At 44.4% G+C, this 17,676-nt stretch overlaps 1 protein-coding gene across 1 annotated transcript in view; it reads left to right on the top strand.

Moving 5' to 3' along the window:
* The first annotated feature begins 575 nt into the window (after positions 1–575).
* The window catches only part of LOC144379224 (uncharacterized), a 104,892-nt gene continuing 87,791 nt past the window's right edge, over positions 576–17,676 (top strand). The window contains exons 1-2 of the mRNA XM_078056499.1: positions 576–757; positions 1,998–2,728. Coding sequence (XP_077912625.1) covers positions 2,671–2,728 — 58 coding nt within the window. The 5' untranslated portion in view covers positions 576–757; positions 1,998–2,670. The remainder of the gene's footprint in view (positions 758–1,997; positions 2,729–17,676) is intronic.

The following is a 17,676-nucleotide window of genomic DNA, read 5'->3' as shown; positions in this document are numbered from 1 at the left end:
ACACCCACACACTGAGATTCTGCAGAAGGGGCAGGGGATATGGTGGTTAAGAGACAGAGAACAGAGAAGTATTGTTATTATCTCCAGATTTTCCCCCAAAATATGAGATTTGCAAGTGACTCTGGGGCCCTATTTTTTCCCTCCCCGTGCCACTCCCAGACCTAATATGCTTAACAAGATGGATGACGAAGGTTCTTTACAGTTTGCAAAATGCAAACTGAACATCATCGCATCGGGTCCTCCTTAGAAAAGAAAAGAAAAAAACAACCACCCTGTGAGGTGGTTGTGATAGTTTCCTTTATTTTACTGAGGCTCAGAGAGGCACAGTGACTTGTCTAAGGTCACGGACTTAGGGGCAGAGCTGAAGGTAAGACTTCTGACTCCCTGTCCAGTGTTCTTACACCATGTTGTTTATTTTTCCTTGAGATCTTTGCGGTTCCCAGAAGGAAAGCTAGGAAAGCAAGGAAAGCATGTCATCTCAGCAGGGAACGGCCACCTACCCCCTCAGCTGGCACCTGGCCCTTTCCCACCAAGGCAGAATGGAAACAGAGGAACAGGGGCGACATCCTGGCCCTCTGCAGCTGGGAGGAAGTGGTGGCTCTGAAAGGAAATATCCAGAGAATGGCCTTCCTGCCACCTGAGCCAAAGGCCAGGGCTGAAGAAACGGTGTCCTTCGAACAGCAGAGCTCTTTTCATTTGTTGCATGGACCTTCCAGACAGTATCCCCCCGGTGCCCCTGACCATGCTGTTTCCTCCGGTGAGTCTAGAAAAGGGTCTCTCAGGAATTGCCACACTGTCATTTAAAACAATTATTTGAAGGAAATGCTTCGAAGTTTAGTGTTCTAGTTGTTTCTATCAAGTAGTGATTGCTCATTATAAAAATAATTTGGGAAAATACAGTCAAATAAGAAGGAGGAAGAAAGAGTCCCGCCATCCAGAACTAATCACTTGTCCACTACCGACTTAACCCCTGGCAGGGAATCTGTACCCAGACACAGCATTCTTACCTCCCCTCAAGGCCCCAAATAAATTCTAACAGAAAGAGTTATGTCTCAGGGCGCCTGGGTGACTTGGTTGGTTGGGTGTCTGACTTGTGATTTCAGCTCAGGTCATGGTTGTGGGATCCAGCCCCTCATTAGACCCACGCTCAGCCAGGGAGTCTGCTTGAGAAGCTCTCCCTCTGCCCCTCCCCCCATGACTGCTCTCTTTCTCTCTCTCTCAAATAAATAAATAAATCTTAAAAAAAAAAGAGAGAGTTATGTTTCCACTTAGGATGTAGAAAGCTGCCCCAGCCTTTGCCATTTTGGACTCACTCTAAAGGAACAATCCCCTATGTAGAAGGTTCCAGCTCATGCAAGGGGGAAAAAGGGATTACAGAACCATATGAAGACTCTTGAAACTTGTTTTCAGAAGTGGACTATGTGGGTCCTGCTCACATTTCACTGGCTAAAGCAAGTCACCTCTCAAGTGTGATGTCAATGGAGTAGAAAAGTATCAGCACCTTGCAGAGAGGAGCAGTGAATAATTGGGACCAGTGATACCATCTACCCCAGGAGCATTTAAGAAGATAGAGATGTAGCATTAAAATTTCCTGGAACTAAAAACATGATGTTCTAATTAAAAGCAGTGGATTAATTGAAGAGCATAAGGGCAAACTGGAAAAATGAACTAATGGCCTGGAACATCAAGTGGAAGAAAATCTCAAACCATAGCATAGGACAAAAAGAGATGAGGGAAAACAATAACTGTATTATTATCAAAACTTACATATATTAACACACTTTTTACTAAAACCTAGGCATTAAGTACTATTGTTCTTCAAACCATATTATAGCTGAAGAAACTGAGGCCCAGGAAAGTTAAGGTACCATCCCAAGATCACACAGCTATGGCAGAGTTGTGTTCAGTCCCAGGTTGTCTGGTTTCTGTGACTGTGCTGTTAAGTACTGTGGTTAACCACATTTTCTGCCTTTTTTTTTTTTTTTTTTTTTAAGTAGGCTCTGCGCCCAGCATGGAGCCCAACTCAGGACTTGAACTCATGACCCTGAGATCAAGACCTGATCTGAGATCAAGAGTCAGACACTCAATCGACTGAGCCACCGAGGTGCCCCACATTTTTTGCTTCTTAATGGCCATCCTATTTTGCCATGATAAGAGTTGGAGGATAGATCTAGGACACCTAATGTGAGAAATAGGAACTCACGAAGGCGAAAAGGAATTGCTGGAGTTGGTATAGGAATTTAATAAATGATAAAACAAAATGCCTCTAACTTTAAGAAAGACTTGCAATTTCAAAGAGCTCACTGAGTTCCAGGATGAGATTGAGAAAAAAGACACACACCAAGTAACATCCTGTAAAATTCCTCAATTCCCAGGATTAGGAGAATTTGTATAAGCTTCCAGACAAAAGGAACAAATAACTTATAAAGGAGCCTCAGACTGTTCATTGGGCTTTTCATTTACAACACTGGAAGCTAGAAGACTGTGAATAACATCTAATGACAACTGTAAGTAAATGACCTTCGCCTAGGAATTCTACAATCCCATCTGACAAGTCTCACCCGTCCGGGTGAAAGTTATTTGTGGATATGATGTCATGAAGAGAGTATATCACCCACACACTCCATTTAAGGAATTTATTCAAAAGAAGAGCCTCTTTCCAAGCAACAAATGAATCAAAGCAAAAATCTCAGGATAGGGGAAGATGAAGACCAAGGAAACAGTAATGGTAAGAAATAAGGCTAATATATAATATGCATTTATATACCTAAATCTAAATGAATAATGACAGAGTGACTAGCAATTTATCCCCTAAGTTTGTATTGACAATTATGATGGAGATTTAAAAACACTGCTTTATAATCAGACAGATCTAGCAGGGAAAAAAAAAAGTAAAATCCTAGAGGAATGGACTATTTCATTAACAAATCGCAGTGTAGAAAGGTAACAAGGCACCCTATGATTCCAGAGAGGGAGCAAGGAAAAGAGCAGCTCTTCGTGGGTAGAATAGGACCCCATCATTTTGGGGACACTGAATGCTGATCTCTGCAAGCATTCTTCTCCTGTCTGCTCGCTGCCCTTTCAATCAAGATGAGAAACGAGTTCTTTGAGGCTTTGTTCTCTGCTCAGAGATCTCCTAGGACCTGAAAATGTCTTTATTTTAAATGATGGCCATCACTGTCCCTCAGCAGTTTGCTTTTTAAATTTTATACTGAGAAGAGCTTTAGTAAGGAATTTATAAGGCAGAGCACGAATTCCAGGAAAGGGTGCATGACAGGGTAAGAGAGGTGGGCAAAGGACCTGGAAGGAATTCAAGGGGGTAGTTTCGATCCATGTCAAGCCTATGGATCTGCCTCACACGTTGGGGTGCCAAGTCCTAGCCTTTCCCTTCCTCTCCTCTCTTCCTGTCCTTTGCCATCATTTCTCCATGACAGCATTGAAATTGTTAGTAACATGGGTGATGGGACAGAGCATTTCTTTTTCTTTTTAAAAATATTTATTTATTTATTTATTTGAAAGAGAGAGTGAGACAGGGAGCACAAGCACGTGCACGAGCACACATGTGGGAGCAGGCAGAGGGAGAGGGAGAAGCAGACTCCCAGCTGAACAGGGAGCCCCTTGTGGGGCTCAATCCCAGGACCCTGGGATCATGACCTGAGCCAAAGGCAGACACTTAACTGACTGAGCCACCCAAGCACCCCATCATTTCTTTTTCTTTCAGCCTAATTCCTGAGAGAAACAACTGCTACTCATGGGATTTCTCAAGCTCAGAGCATAATTAAATGCGACTTTTAGCCCTGAACAATTACATTGGGGAGCTCCTGGGTGAGCAGTCTCCTTGACATTTGGAAGTGTGAACCTTATCTGGAGCAGCCCTTTGCGGGCTGATAGACCTTATTGCCTTATTGAACCTGAGCCATTTCAACCCCACTGTAGTTATTTCTCATTTCTGTTTTTCAATTACACAGCAGCAGAAGATTCAGTTTGAATATAAGGGCTTTTTCTCATTAATTCAGAGAACCAACTTTAAGCTTAAGTGGTCATAGTTTACAGAGAATCCAGGGAAATAAGTATTGCATTGGTTTTCTTGCTTGTGTTAATCTCCTCTTGTTATTATTGATATGCAAGGAACACAGACCCGAGGCCTGAGAGTTCTCTCAGGTTCTCAAATCTCTGGCCTCAAATGTATCTTGTTCCATGGTTCCTCTGCTCTGTGTGACTTTCAATAGCTCCAGTGTTCAACCAGCTGGCCTCTTTCTGCCTTTTTCCTTGCCTCATTCGTACAGATTGCAAAAATGACCTCATTGTAGGTGTCAGTTATTTTTCAATTGTAAAAATTTCTCCATTTGGGTGCGATTACACAGACATATCATTTTTATTACAAATATCTACTATAAAGTGCAAAAGCATTGTGTTAGGCATTTAATACACATTATCTCTGTTCACATGCCACCATGTAAACTTGGTATTATTATTCCCATTTCACAGATGACGTTTTGGTTATCCATTGCTGTGTAACAATCACCCCCCAAACTTTGGTGGATTAAAATAACTTTATAATTATATGCTTAGACTTCTGTTGGTTGGGTCAGCTGGGTGGTTCGCTCTTGGACTTTCCCATGTGATTGCAATCAGATGGTGGCTAAGGCTCGAGTCCTTGAGACTAGACATCTAAGGTGGCTTCTTTACTCGTGTGTTCAGATGACCGGACAGCTGGAGGCTGGCTAAGTATCTGCATCTCCACACAGTCTCTCCCTGTTGGGCTTCCTCACAGCATCATAGTATCAGACCAGTTGGACTTCTTACATGACCACTGGCTTCCCCAGAGCTAGTATTCCAAGAGACCAAGGCTTCTTATGACCTAGCATTATGTCTGCTGCATCCCATTGGTCATAACATGCAGCCAAGTTCAATGTGGGACTACAGAAGAATGTGAGACAGGGTTCACTGTTGAGTAGAGAACATCTTTGCAGACTAGCTACTGGAGGTGAGGAAATCGAGGGTCTGACAGGTTATATAATGTGCCCAAGATTATATTGCCAATAAGTGGCAAAATCGAGATTTGAACCTAAGAGGTCTATCTGACTCCCAAGCTCTTTTTCTTTCTTTTTTTTTTTTTATTATGTTATGTTAATCACCATACATTACATCATTAGTTTTTGATGTAGTGTTCCATGATTCACTGTTTGCATATAACACCCAATGCTCCATGCAGAACGTGCCCTCCTTAATACCCATCACCAGGCTAACCCATCCCCCCACGCCCCTCCGTTCTAGAACCCTCAGTTTGTTTCTCAGAGTCCCTAGTCTCTCATGGTTTCTTTAGCATTCTATTTCTTGTGTTTGGCTACTTTGGTTTTGTAGTATAGCATATTATATACTGTCTCTAGGATGGTCTCTTAACTTCTGCCAGGCTGCTGACAACGTCAAGAGTGGCTTTGCTGAGTTAACAGCAAGGTATCAGGTAAAATGAGTAGCACAACTACTCAAAACTCTTTGGGGGCTTTATTTGTAGGATGAAACCACTCAGATGTTCTTCAAATCAAGATATTTCAATAGTGGCTGGTCAGTTTTGCTGCCACCCCCAAAGGAATCCAAAATGTCTCTCTTTAGTTGCACTCTGGGGACTGTGCAAATGATCAGATTCCTACATTGATCATTGGGGACACTGATGAGCAATCATCCATTTAGACAGAATATACATTGTCCCAATGTGAAGACTTTGTCAAAGTCAGGAAAAGCTGCAGTAAGAGTACAATTGGGGTAATGACAATCCCTTATATTTATAAGTGTCCTATAGCTGTTAAAGCATATCCACATATTTTATCAGTCAAGATAGGCTGGGTTTTGCTGCAAAAAAAGAAAAAAAAATCCTGGTACCTTAAAACAACAAAGTTTTATTTCTCACTCACAGTATAAGTTCATTACAGATGCATGAGGTACTCTGCTCCCATGCCTTTTGCCTCCTAACTCTAAGACCCGGGGCAATGGAGCAGCCACTATTCAGAGCATTGTTAGTGGTCATGGCGATGCCACAGTAACTCTCACTCAGAAATTAAACATTTGGCCCAAAAGTGCCATGAATCACTTCTGCTCAAAATTTATTAGCCAAAGAAAATAATTGGCTATAACTGATCACATGGCTCTACCCAACCACAAGGACATCAGTGTAGGATGTCAGAACAGATAACCCTAAGATGTGCCACTTTGGCATGTGAATTATTTCGACCTGAAAATAATCAAGGCCTAAAAGACTTGGGAAGAAACTGACCTTCCCCTTGACTGCCTAAAGGAATTTAGATAGAGGACCTGTTTCAGGAAGGAAAGCTATTGCTGTAATAACCACAGCATAATATGAAGTAGGGGTGGTAGACAGGGAGACAATTAGCATAATCTGTTAAAATTCTTCTCTCTGTCCCACTATTTCTGTATGGCCCAGCAAACATTTGTTTGCCAAACATTTACTCTTTTTCATCTTCCTGTGAATTTTCTTCCTTCTCTTTGAAGTCCCAGACCCCTACACCCTTCTCCTTTGCTCAGAATGGCTTATGTACATAATTCTGCCTGTTTTTGGAATCTCTCATGTTTATATGGGTTCCTTGTATGTACATAAATAATTTGATTTTCTCCTCTTAATTTGGCTCATGTCAGTTTGATTCTTACAGCAGTCAGAAGAATCTTGAATAGTAGTGGAAAATTTTTCCTTCCCAACACCAAGAAGTATAATCTAGCATGTCTAGAAGGGGATAAAATGGAAATGACTATTTGGCAATAGCATTGATAATTACCACATATAAATGGCCTTCTGGTTTTTCTTAGCAATCCCATGATGGAAGGAGTTGTGGAATTATTCTCATTTTCCAGAAGTATGGAAAAGGCAGAAATGTCAGAAGAGCCTATTACATAGTATATGAATTTATGTCTCAATGAAGATTGTAGGGGTGGAAAATTTTTCACTTCTTCCCTTCTAGTTTCTTTGGCTGGTCTAATAATTTTTAAAATGATATAACATAGATTGACAGGAGAAGAACAAACAAATTTCATACATACAGGAGCCCCATAAAAATATGACACCGAAGGACAACCAGGTAATTGAGGTTTATATAGCATCCTGAGTTAAGGAAAAGGGTAGAGGTCTGGGAATACAAAGGGAAGGAAGGCCACTCACAGGAAGGTAAGAGGAGATGTTGGTAAAACAAAGGTTGCCTTGTTATGCAGATAAGTTTCTTAGGTAAAAAAGTATCTCTAGTAATAGCTCTCCTTCTGGTACAGGCCCACTTTCCAAAGTAAATTTAGGCAGTGAGGGGGTGGTAAAGAACTTTCCCTGAATCTGCTGGGTTTTGTTTGCCTTTAGCTCAAAATAATCCTTATGCCAGAGAGACATATTTTGAGGTGGTAAAATCTGCTCCCCTTCAAGCTGTTATAAAAAATTAAAAGTGGGTGAAAGATGAGGCAGAGTGTATGACTTATAGGGAGAATAAACCCTCTCTTTTACAAGCCTGGTTAATATACAATCACCCTGGAGTTCCCACTCTATTCATATCCCTGCACATGAGAGAGGCAGAGGGTATAATGCAAGGGCTCTAAACTTGGGGTCTATAGATAGAGGAGGATGGTTCACAAGCTTACCCCCAAATTATAGGGAAAATAAATGTGTATAGATGTTCATTTTGGGAGAGAGAGGATCCACCATTTATATCAGCTTCCCAAAGAAGTTTATGAACCCCAGGGGTTATTAGAAAGAATAATGGGCCAGGAGCCAAGAAACTGAGTCCTACTTCTGCCTGGCTCTAACTAGCTGAGTAAACCTGGACAAATCACTTGTCTTCTTCATTTGCAAAGTGAGGGACAGGGCTCAAGCTCCCTTCAGCTAGGTGTACAAGGTGCAGGCTACTTTGTGGTCAGACAGATCTGAGTTTATATCCTGGCTCTACCTCTTACTAATTGCATGCCCTTATGCCAGTTCTAGAACCTGTGTCAAAGGTGAATACCAATGCAGGGTTCTTGGGAGGATTAGCAACCATGAGTGGAGAACAACTGGAGGCCATTATGATTAAACGATGCTTCCTATGAGTCTGTGTCTGGCTTAAGTCCTGCTGAGCATTAAATATCTTCAGTTAATGGGTACGGTCTATAGGGCTCAAGGGCAGTTGTGCCAAATCCTCGCCCTTGGCTAGTTCCTCTAGAAAGGAAGTCTGGGTGGGAACTTTGCCCAGCCTCATGCATGTACACACCATGCCTGTCTCATTCCCTTCCTGAGCTCCCCAGCAAGGCCAGCTCTTGCCCCTACTTGCTCCTCTAGGTAGGCCTGGGGTCTTGCTGAGTCATCATTGGCTGAGTCATGACTTGGGCTAATGGCATCTCTAGGAGACTGAACTCACAAAAAGCACCAATACTGACAGAACCACAAAACTATCCCCTTGGCCGTTCTAGCTTTCGTCGCTGGGACCTTCCCGTGCTGTTACTATAGCCATTATATCCCAAATTGACTCACTGCTTCCTGCTATAGCTAGGGGAGGAATTATCATGCCTAGTTAGGTCTCAAGGTGTCTGAAACCTAAAAGAATCAGGTAATCTACCCCAGGAAGCACAGTGAGCTGGTCGTAGCTCCTGGTCAGGTGTCCTGTCTCCTGGTTCCTTGTTGTCTCCTTGCACGATGTCATTGTATTTGTTTTCACTTGCTGCCATAACAAATAACCACAAGTTTAGTGACTTAAAACAACACAAATTAATTAAAACAACAGTAAGATAAACATGTGTAACAATAAGATAAACAATGTGATGCTACTATATACCTATTAGAATGGCCAAAATCCAGAACACTGCCAACACCAAATGCTGGTGAGGATGTGGAGCAACAGGAACTCTTGTTCATTGCGGGTGGGAATGCAGAATGGTATAGCCACTTTGGAAGACAGTTTGGCATTTCTTATGAAACGAAAGTTACTCTTAACCATATGATCCAGCAATGGTCCTCCTTGGTGTTTACCCAAATGAGTTGAAAATTTATTTCTGTACAAAAACCAGCACATGGATGTTTATAGGAGCTCTATTCATAATTGCCAAAAGTTGGAAGCAACCACAATGCCTTTCAGTAGGTGAATGAATAAACAAACTGTGGCACACCCAGTCAATGGAGTATTAGCACTAAAAAGAAATGAGCTAGCAAGCCATGAAAAGACATGGAAGAACCTTAAATGCATGTTATGAAATGAATGAAGCCAATCAGGAAAGGCTACATACTGTCTGATTCCAACTATATGACCCTGTAGAAAAGTAAAACTGTGGAGGCAGGAAAAAAGATCAGTGGTTGCCAAGGGTTAGGAAGGTGGTGAACAGGAGGAGCACAGAGGATTTTTAGGGCAGTGAAAATAGTCTCTATGATACTATAATGATGGATATATGCCATTACACATTTGTCAAAATCTGTAGAATGTACAACACCAAGAGTGAATCCTAATGTGAATTATGGACTTTGGGTGACTATGATGTGTCAATGCAGGTTCATCAATTGTAACAAATGTATCACTCTGGTGGGGAATGCTGATAATGGGCAAGGCTATTCCTGTGTGAGGGCAGAGGTATGTGGGAAATCTCTATGCTTTCCCATCAATTTTGCTGAGAACCTAAAACTTCTCTTAAAACTAAAGTCTTAAAAAAAATTATTGTCTTCTTGTTCTGGAGGTCAGACCTCACTGGACTGGAGGCTCCAGGGGAGAATAGGTTTTCTTGTCTGTTGCAGCTTCTAGAGGCTGCCCTCATTGCTTGGCTTGTGGCCACCTTCCATCCTCAAAGCTGGCAGTGGCTAGTCAGTTTTTTCTCATCCCATCACTTTGAGACTCATTCTTCTGCCTCCTGCTCCCATATTTAAGGGCTCTTGTGATTGCATTTGGGCACACAAAATCTCCGTATTTTAAGTTCAGCTGTTTAGCAACTTTAATTACACCTGCAACCCTAATTCCCTCTTGCCATATACCCTAACATATCACAGGTTCTGGATATTAGGATGTGGACATCTTTGGAGAGTCATTATCCTTCCTTCCAGGGTCATGAACCAATGTCCTGTGGTAGGAGATGGTGGTAATAATGGCACCAGTCATAGTCCAGCTGAGCCTTGCTTGAAGCTACAGGTTAGAGCCTTTCTAATTTTCAGTTGTGGTTGAGCCTCATCAGCCCTTAACTTGGTTGGTGTCCCCATATTTTCCAAGCTTCCAGCATTACCCTTTATTTAAATATTTAGAGAAAATTACTCATGCACTGAGGCCAGGGGGATTCCCTCTCAAATATTGCCAAGAATTCCTGGATGTGTGTTCACCCTCATGGTTTGTCTCCTCTCACTCCATACTGCTGCTGACTTCTCCTGGGTCTTTCCGGTGCCCCCGTCATGGGTTCTCCACAATGCCCACACTTTACTCCCAGACAGGGACTTGCTCATCATTCCTGAAGCAGGGCTGTCTGGGGAGAACTAGGTTAGGATACCTAATCAATTCCATTCAAGATTTGAAGACCCTTGTAAGGGCTTAACATGCAGGCAAGGAGAAGCTCACTGAGACCTTAGTCTCAGGCAGCCCCCAGTGCTCTGGTCACACTGTGTTAAGGAGGTCTTTACTCAGGTTCTCCCTCCTTGGGCCCAAACCCCTTTTCCTCTGAAACCCTACACCCCAGGTTGCTTCTTCCAGGACCACCAAAGGAAACAGACCAAAGGACCACCAAAGGAAACAGAAACCCTTGAATATTGACTTTATCAAGCGGAGTTTAGCTACTCCAACCTGGCCTCCTACCTTTGCATAACCAAAGAGTCCATTAAAGTGTTTTCCCAAACAAAAGATAAATTCTTTGCCTAGATGAATTCTTCTCCCACTCTTGGAATGTGAAAATGCTGCAGTTAAAAAATATAGCAAGGCAAAAACAGCTCCCTTTATTTCTAGTTTCATTATTTACCACAGAAATAAAGTGTTAGTACATGTGTTGTGATCTAAAATCTGTCTTAGATCACAACACACGTACAAACACACACACATACACACACATACAACTTAATAAAAGAAGCAATACCTACCCTTATTACTTGGATACACATTGATATTTTCTATTCTATTTGTTTTTTTAAATGTTGATCAGAACTCACTAATTTTTTTCACAGTCTGCTGATGGCTCTACAACCTGCTCTTTGAAAAACATTGCTCTAAACATAATACTTCCTTCTCTTCCCCCCCAGGCCTAGGATAAGTGTTTGTGTACTGCTTTAATGCCTACAAAGTGGGCTTTAAAGCACACCTTATTCCAGTTATTCATGCAATGCTAGGATGGCAATAACTCCCTTTTGATAGATGGGGAAACTGAGGTCTGATGAAGCAGTTCGTCCAAAGTCAGGCAGCCAGAAAGCAGAGTTTGGAGGCAGATCTTTGAATCTAAACCCAGTGTTCAGGGTGCCTGGGTGGCTCAATCGTTAAGCGTCTGCCTTCGGCTCAGGTCATGATTCCAGGGTCCTGGGATGGAGCCCCGTGTCGAGCTCCCTGCTCCGCGGGAAGCCTGCTTCTCCCTCTCCCACTCCCCCTGCTTGTGTTCCCTCTCTCGCTGTGTCTCTCTCTGTCAAATAAATAAATAAAATCTTAAAAAAAAAAACAACCCAGTGTTCTTTTCACAAGACCAGACTCCCAGTTTCATTTTATACACCCTTATTAAATAAGAAATATCCAACTGAGTAAATTTGAAGATATAATTGGCTTTATTCAATGATTCATGAATTAGGCAGCATCCCATCTAGCAAATAGAAAGGAGCTCCAAAGAGCTACAGAAAAGGAAAGGTTTTTAAAGGCAGAGAAGAAGTGGGACAAGGAAGTCATAAATGAAAAAAAGAATTATTTGGGGCTAGGTGACCTTCATTTGGGGGACAAAAAGGGTTTATTACCCAGATTACCTCACTAATGCTGACCAGGAAATCCCAGACTGACCAGTCAAGATTGCAGTCCTGGGGAATGTTGAAACTGCAATTAGATTAGGTATCAAGTCTTGGTTTGGTGATGTGGGCTTAGCACAGGTGACTCCACTTTGGACCTATCTCTTTTTTAAGAACTTTCACTCATGGTATCGTTTAGGTTAAACTAAACAATGTAAACCCTTTTTTGCATATGCTAGATCCTTAGTGCTCTTAAAATCTTACTTCTATTTGTCAGCCTAAAGTTGGCATCCCTGCCCTCCTCCCTCCCCCCAGCCCAGGTGTACCTGCCCCTAGGGCAAAGGCCCTAGCACCCGCCTTGCCTTCACTGTGGCTGGCCTTCAGACCAAAGGGTGCCTCTGAGTGCAGCAGGAGGGTTCAGTCCCTGCCCTGGGCAGGAAGGAGCTTAGCCCGGGAAGCTGGGAGGTGATAACCAGGAAAGACAAACTATGGGCCTAGAAAGCTGTGAGGAGGGATGATCTGGCCCTGAGGACAAGGAGCTCTGGACTGAGGGTTTCCTTCAGAGATATCGACTGATAAAGGAACCAGGCATCATACATCCAGAAAATGCTGAGCAGACAACTTAAGGAAAATCTGGGGTTTGGGGCACCTGGGCGGCTCAGTTGATTAAGCATCTGCCTTCGGCTCAGGTCATGATCCCAGAGTCCTGGCATCAAGCCCCAGGTTGGGCTCCCTGCTCAGCCGGGAGCTTGCTTCTCCCTTTCCCTCTGCCCCTCCCCCTACTTGTGCTCTCTCTATCAAATGAATAAATAAAATCTTAAAAAAAAAAAAGAAAATCTGGGGTTAGAAATACTTCGGTGCTAGTTTCCAAGTTCAGACACTGCTTCTCCCTCTTTCTCTCTTTGACAGTTCTGCTTCCTTGGATTTTCTACATAGGGCAGTTGTTAGAAGGGGCTTATCAACTTTCAAACATACAGGCTCTGTGTTTATAAGGAAAGCTATCAATGTTTCTTTTTTTAAAATTTTATTTATTTATTTGAGAGAGAGAGAGCACAAGGCCGGGGCAGGCGGGGAGTGGTGGGCAGGGACAGAGGGAGAAGCAGGCTCCTCGCTGAGCAGGGCTCCGTCCCAGGACCCTGGGATCATGACCTGAGCCAAAGGCAGGAGCTTAACCGACTGAGCCACCCAGGAACCCCACTATCAATGTTTCTAAACACTGACCTGTCTGGAGAAACTGGTAAAGAAAAGGTTTCTAAATGGGCTATCAGGCTGCACAGGTCTATGAGGTGACCCCCGAGCTCAGAGAGAAGCTCATGATGGCTAAGAGGCCTGGATGGGGAGAATTGTTTCTCTTTTCTCTGGATCCAGTCCTGAGTGCCCGGTGCATGGAACATTGTGCCTCCTTCAAGCACCAACAATGCCCCTCTGCCCCTACGTGGGGCAGATTACCCGTGGGGCTTGATTACCTGTGTTTCATCCAATCTGAAACACCATCACCTGTAAGCTGCACCATTATTCTATGTACCACTGAGCAAGAGAAGTGCTGCAGAGGGAGGCTCCACATAAAAGCTGGGACACCAGAGATCAAGGAAATCTTCCCAAAGAAGAGACTGGCTGGTAATGTCCATGTTTTAGTCTTGGCACCATGTGGAGTGAGAAAACAAATTCTCTCCTGACAAGTCAGACCACAAATTCAGAGAGGTCTGAATTTGCACTGTCAGTATGGTCTAAAAACGTCAAACAGAAAGTGAATGTGAGGTAATCTCAGGTTGCTGGTGTCCCAGAAGTGACTGGCAGACACATATTCTGTCCCAGAGAACTCAGCTACCACCCTGGCTAACCGCCATTGCAGGACACTGCTGATATTAAGACACATCCTGATTTCACGTGAAGAAATGTGTTCCTCAGAATTAATGCGAGAAGGACACAAAACAGATGTGGCTGTTGGTGACACTGGTGATTAACTCCCCTGGGTTTGCCTACAACTTTCCTGGTTTTAGCCCTAAAAGTCACACTTCTAGGGACATCTCTAGATGTCCCTAGACAAAGTTTGGTCACACCATCTAACTCATTCCTCTCCTGGGAGTATCTTCTCTGGCCAAGGGGCCTTGTTTTATACCACATGCCAGGGGTAGGCTGACAGCACCAGGGCCTGGACACTTGACCCAGCCAGTCAGCACCTGGGACTTGAGGCCTAACCTGGGAGGATAAGAGGATTTGGAAATTTAGATATGAGCATCTGAAGAACTGAGGGCATTCTCTGAGAACTCTGGGACTGGCCTGGCTACTCAGGTTCCCTTGGGTTCCTGTGCATTGAAATAATTTCAATACACTCCCTTTTACTTACTTACCTTTTGATGGGGGAAGGAGTTACCTTCAGTATATCTTTGGCCCTTCTGGCTAAAGGGGCCCTGACTGAAGCAGGGAGGCTGTCCCGCCAGGCTTTTTAGAGGCTACAGGACTGTCCTAGGTGCTGCCCGAAAGGGACAAAGCAATGCCTGTCAGTGGGTCTGCACGCCCAGGGGACAGGCGCTCCTCAGGCTCAAGTGTGTAAAGGAAGCACAAGTAACATGAGTTCCACTGATGTCATTAGCGGAGTGACAGGAATTATTCCCTAAACAAAGGCCAAGAGAGCCGTTTAACAGCGTCTCTGGTTTGTGTACTAAATAACTACTCGGAGTTGTGCTTGTTTCCAAGCTCCTTTTCACATGGTTTCCGGGAATGAACAGTTAGAGACACCGATACCTCATGTTTACCGAGGGGCCCGGGCTTCTCGAGACGATATCACACAAATTAAATTGTGCAGGGTTCTCAGCAGCCCTGCGAGGGCCCTGAGGTGGGGTGGGAGAGCCTGGCCCGGATCCTGGGGAGCACTGTGCTCTTGGACAATTTACCTCTCTTCTCCGTTCCCTAGTTTTCCTCGGCTGTGCAGTGGATCCTGGTCCCGTGAAGCTCCAGAGAGCCTATGGGTGTGGAGTACCGTGCCCGGTGGTTCGCACACGGCGGGCTCTGTCCCCAGGTGACGGTGGCGGTCCCGCTGATGGAGTGTGTGGACAGGGCAGATCCCGTAATAGAGGAAGAAACAGGCAAATTGTCTACGTTCTTGCACTGAATGTTCACCACGCCTCTGTGAGGGAGATAGTCCCATCTCCACTAAAAATCAGCCGGCAGTGAGTGAGGTCAGGCGGCTGCTCAAGTGTTGGGTTGCCCTCGGGACAGGCCCGCTGTGGCAGTGTGTGGGTGCTGAGCGGACACAAGCCCCCTCGTGTGCTGCGAGGGGGCTAGACGTGGAAGGACACATGCTCTCTCCTTTCTAAGGGGCAGACAAGGGAGACTATGAGAGCAGAGCTTGGGGGGACCGGGAGGTGCCAGTGGAGGACCCCTCTAGCCCAGCTCCGAATCTCCGATGGGAGGCGGTGGCGGGACCCCCTGAGGCTTCCACTGGCCTCGCTGGCCTCAAGTCACTAAGGCTTCCTTGCAGTCACTTCCGTCTCAGACCCTCTCCCCCATGTTGCTTGCCAGGGCTGGAGAGGGGGTCCTGTCATGGATACGCTGACTCACGGAGGGGAGTCATGCCCATCTCCTTTCTCCTTGGCCCCTTAGCCCCCTTGCCAAACGCTGAGCTTCCCTGAGCATCCCTGCATCCTCGCCAAGGCCAGGAGTGAACCAGCGGCTAGGAATGGGGTCTCCAAGCTAAGTGGTAGCCTTACAACTATGTGCAGGAATGAATTCTAAGCCAAGGTGGTTTTTTTTCTCTCTCTCTTAGAATGTTTCTATGTTAAATGCCTTGTCAACAATTTTTCAGTCGACATGTACTCCCTGTAACCAATGCAGCCATTCCGAGGAAAAAAGTGAACACCCTCATCTGGCCCAGAGCCCCTCAGGAGATCAGAGCTAACTGCTTGTGGGTCACCTTTCACAACTTTTTCTATACTCATCATTATGGACTGAATTGTGTCCCCTGCCCCTACCGAATTCAAATGTTAGAGCTCCAACCCCACCACCTATATTTGGAGATAGGGCCCGTAAGGTTTAAGTGAGGTCATAAGGGTGGGACCTTACAGAGAAGAGCCTTGGGAGAACACAGCGGGTATGATGTATGAAGAGATTGACATACTTAAGAAGACAGAGGTCTGCAAGCCAGGCAGAGAGGTCTCGCCAGAAACGACACTTCTGGCATCTTCACCTGGGACTTCCAGTCTCCAGAATTGTGAGAAAATACATTTCCGTTATTGAAACCACCTGGTCTGGGTATTTTGTTGCAGCAGCCCTAGCCTACTAATACACTTGTATAACCGCCACACAAAGATCCATGCACAGGGAGGAGAGAGTGCTTTATTTGTTGTTTATTTGAACAAAAATAGGATCATGCCATGCTCACATTGCTCTGAAACTTGCTTTTCTCATTAACAGTACTTAATGGTCACCTGGCTTCTTGCTCACACCCCACATCCAATTCCATTAGGACATCCTGCAGGCCCCCCTTCAAAACCTATCCAGAATCTGACCACTTGCTGCTTCACCATGGGGTAAGCTCTCCTTTCTGCATGGCAACAGCCTCTTCACTCTCCTCTGCCTCCCTCTACCCCCTGAGTCAGTTGTCATGGCAGCCAGAGGGATTCTCCAAAAATTTAAGTCGGGTGATGGTGCTTCTCAGCACAAAACCTTCTGGTGGCTTCCCATCTTACACAGAGTAAAACCCAGAGTCCTGGCCAGGACCTAGGAGGCCCTATAAACACACACACACACACACACACACACACACACACACACACCCCAACTCTACAGCTCTCCTCCTGACCTCACAGCCCTTGTCCCCTGCCACCCTGGCATCCCTGATATTCCTAGATCTCATCAACCATACTCCCAAGTCATGGCCTTTGCGCTTGCTGTTCCTGTCTAGACTGTCCCTCCTCGTGAATGCCACAAAGTTCTTTCCCTCACTTCCTTCCAGACTCTATCTCCCAACCCACCTTCATTATTATTCACAGCACCTACTTACTACCATCTAATGTACTACATACTTATTTGTTTGTCTGTGGTCTGTCTTTCTCCATTAAGATGTGAATTCCGTAAACAACAAACCTTGTCTTGTTCCCTACTGTATCCCTAGTACTTAAGAGCAGTGCCAGGTTCATAGCTGATGCTCAGTAAATGTTCAATGAATGAAAGAAGGCATAAGGGATGCCTGGGTGGCTCAGTCGGTTAAGCGTCTGCTTTCGGCTCAGGTCATGATCCCAGGGTCCTGGGATCGAGTCCCGCATCGGGCTCCCTGCTCAGCGAGGAGTCTGCTTCTCCCTCTGCCTGCCACTCCTGCTGCTTGTGCTTTCTCTCTCTCTAATAAATAAATAAAATCTTTAAAAAAAAAAAAAGAAAGAAAGAAGGCATAAATCTCACTAAGTCAGATCTAAGTCCAAGTCAGATAGGTCAGGATACAACAACCTTTTCAACATTTGCATAACATCTGCTAATGTGGATGGACCACAATTCACTTAACCGCCCCCCTATTAATGAAGTTTAAATTGTTTCCACTTTTTCCTACTTTAAACAATGTTTGTGCTAAACATTTTTGCATAACTACTCTAATATATTGGTCCTTTTATTCCTATAGGATGTTTTCCCTAAAGCTGGGTTGATGTATGAAGAGATTGACATACTTAAAATTTTAATAGCCATTACCAATTTTCCTTAGTCACTGTTCACAGGCAAATCCCCAAACAAGGTCTCAACCATTTTCCTAAACTGGGGCTGGGGTAATATTGCCCTTAGATCAGTCA

The sequence above is a fragment of the Halichoerus grypus genome, chromosome 10 (assembly GCF_964656455.1).
Source record: "Halichoerus grypus chromosome 10, mHalGry1.hap1.1, whole genome shotgun sequence".
In the NCBI taxonomy this organism is placed as follows: domain Eukaryota; kingdom Metazoa; phylum Chordata; class Mammalia; order Carnivora; family Phocidae; genus Halichoerus; species Halichoerus grypus.
The sequence above is the reverse complement of the archived record's forward strand: the minus strand, read 5'-3'. Positions and strand labels throughout refer to the sequence as shown.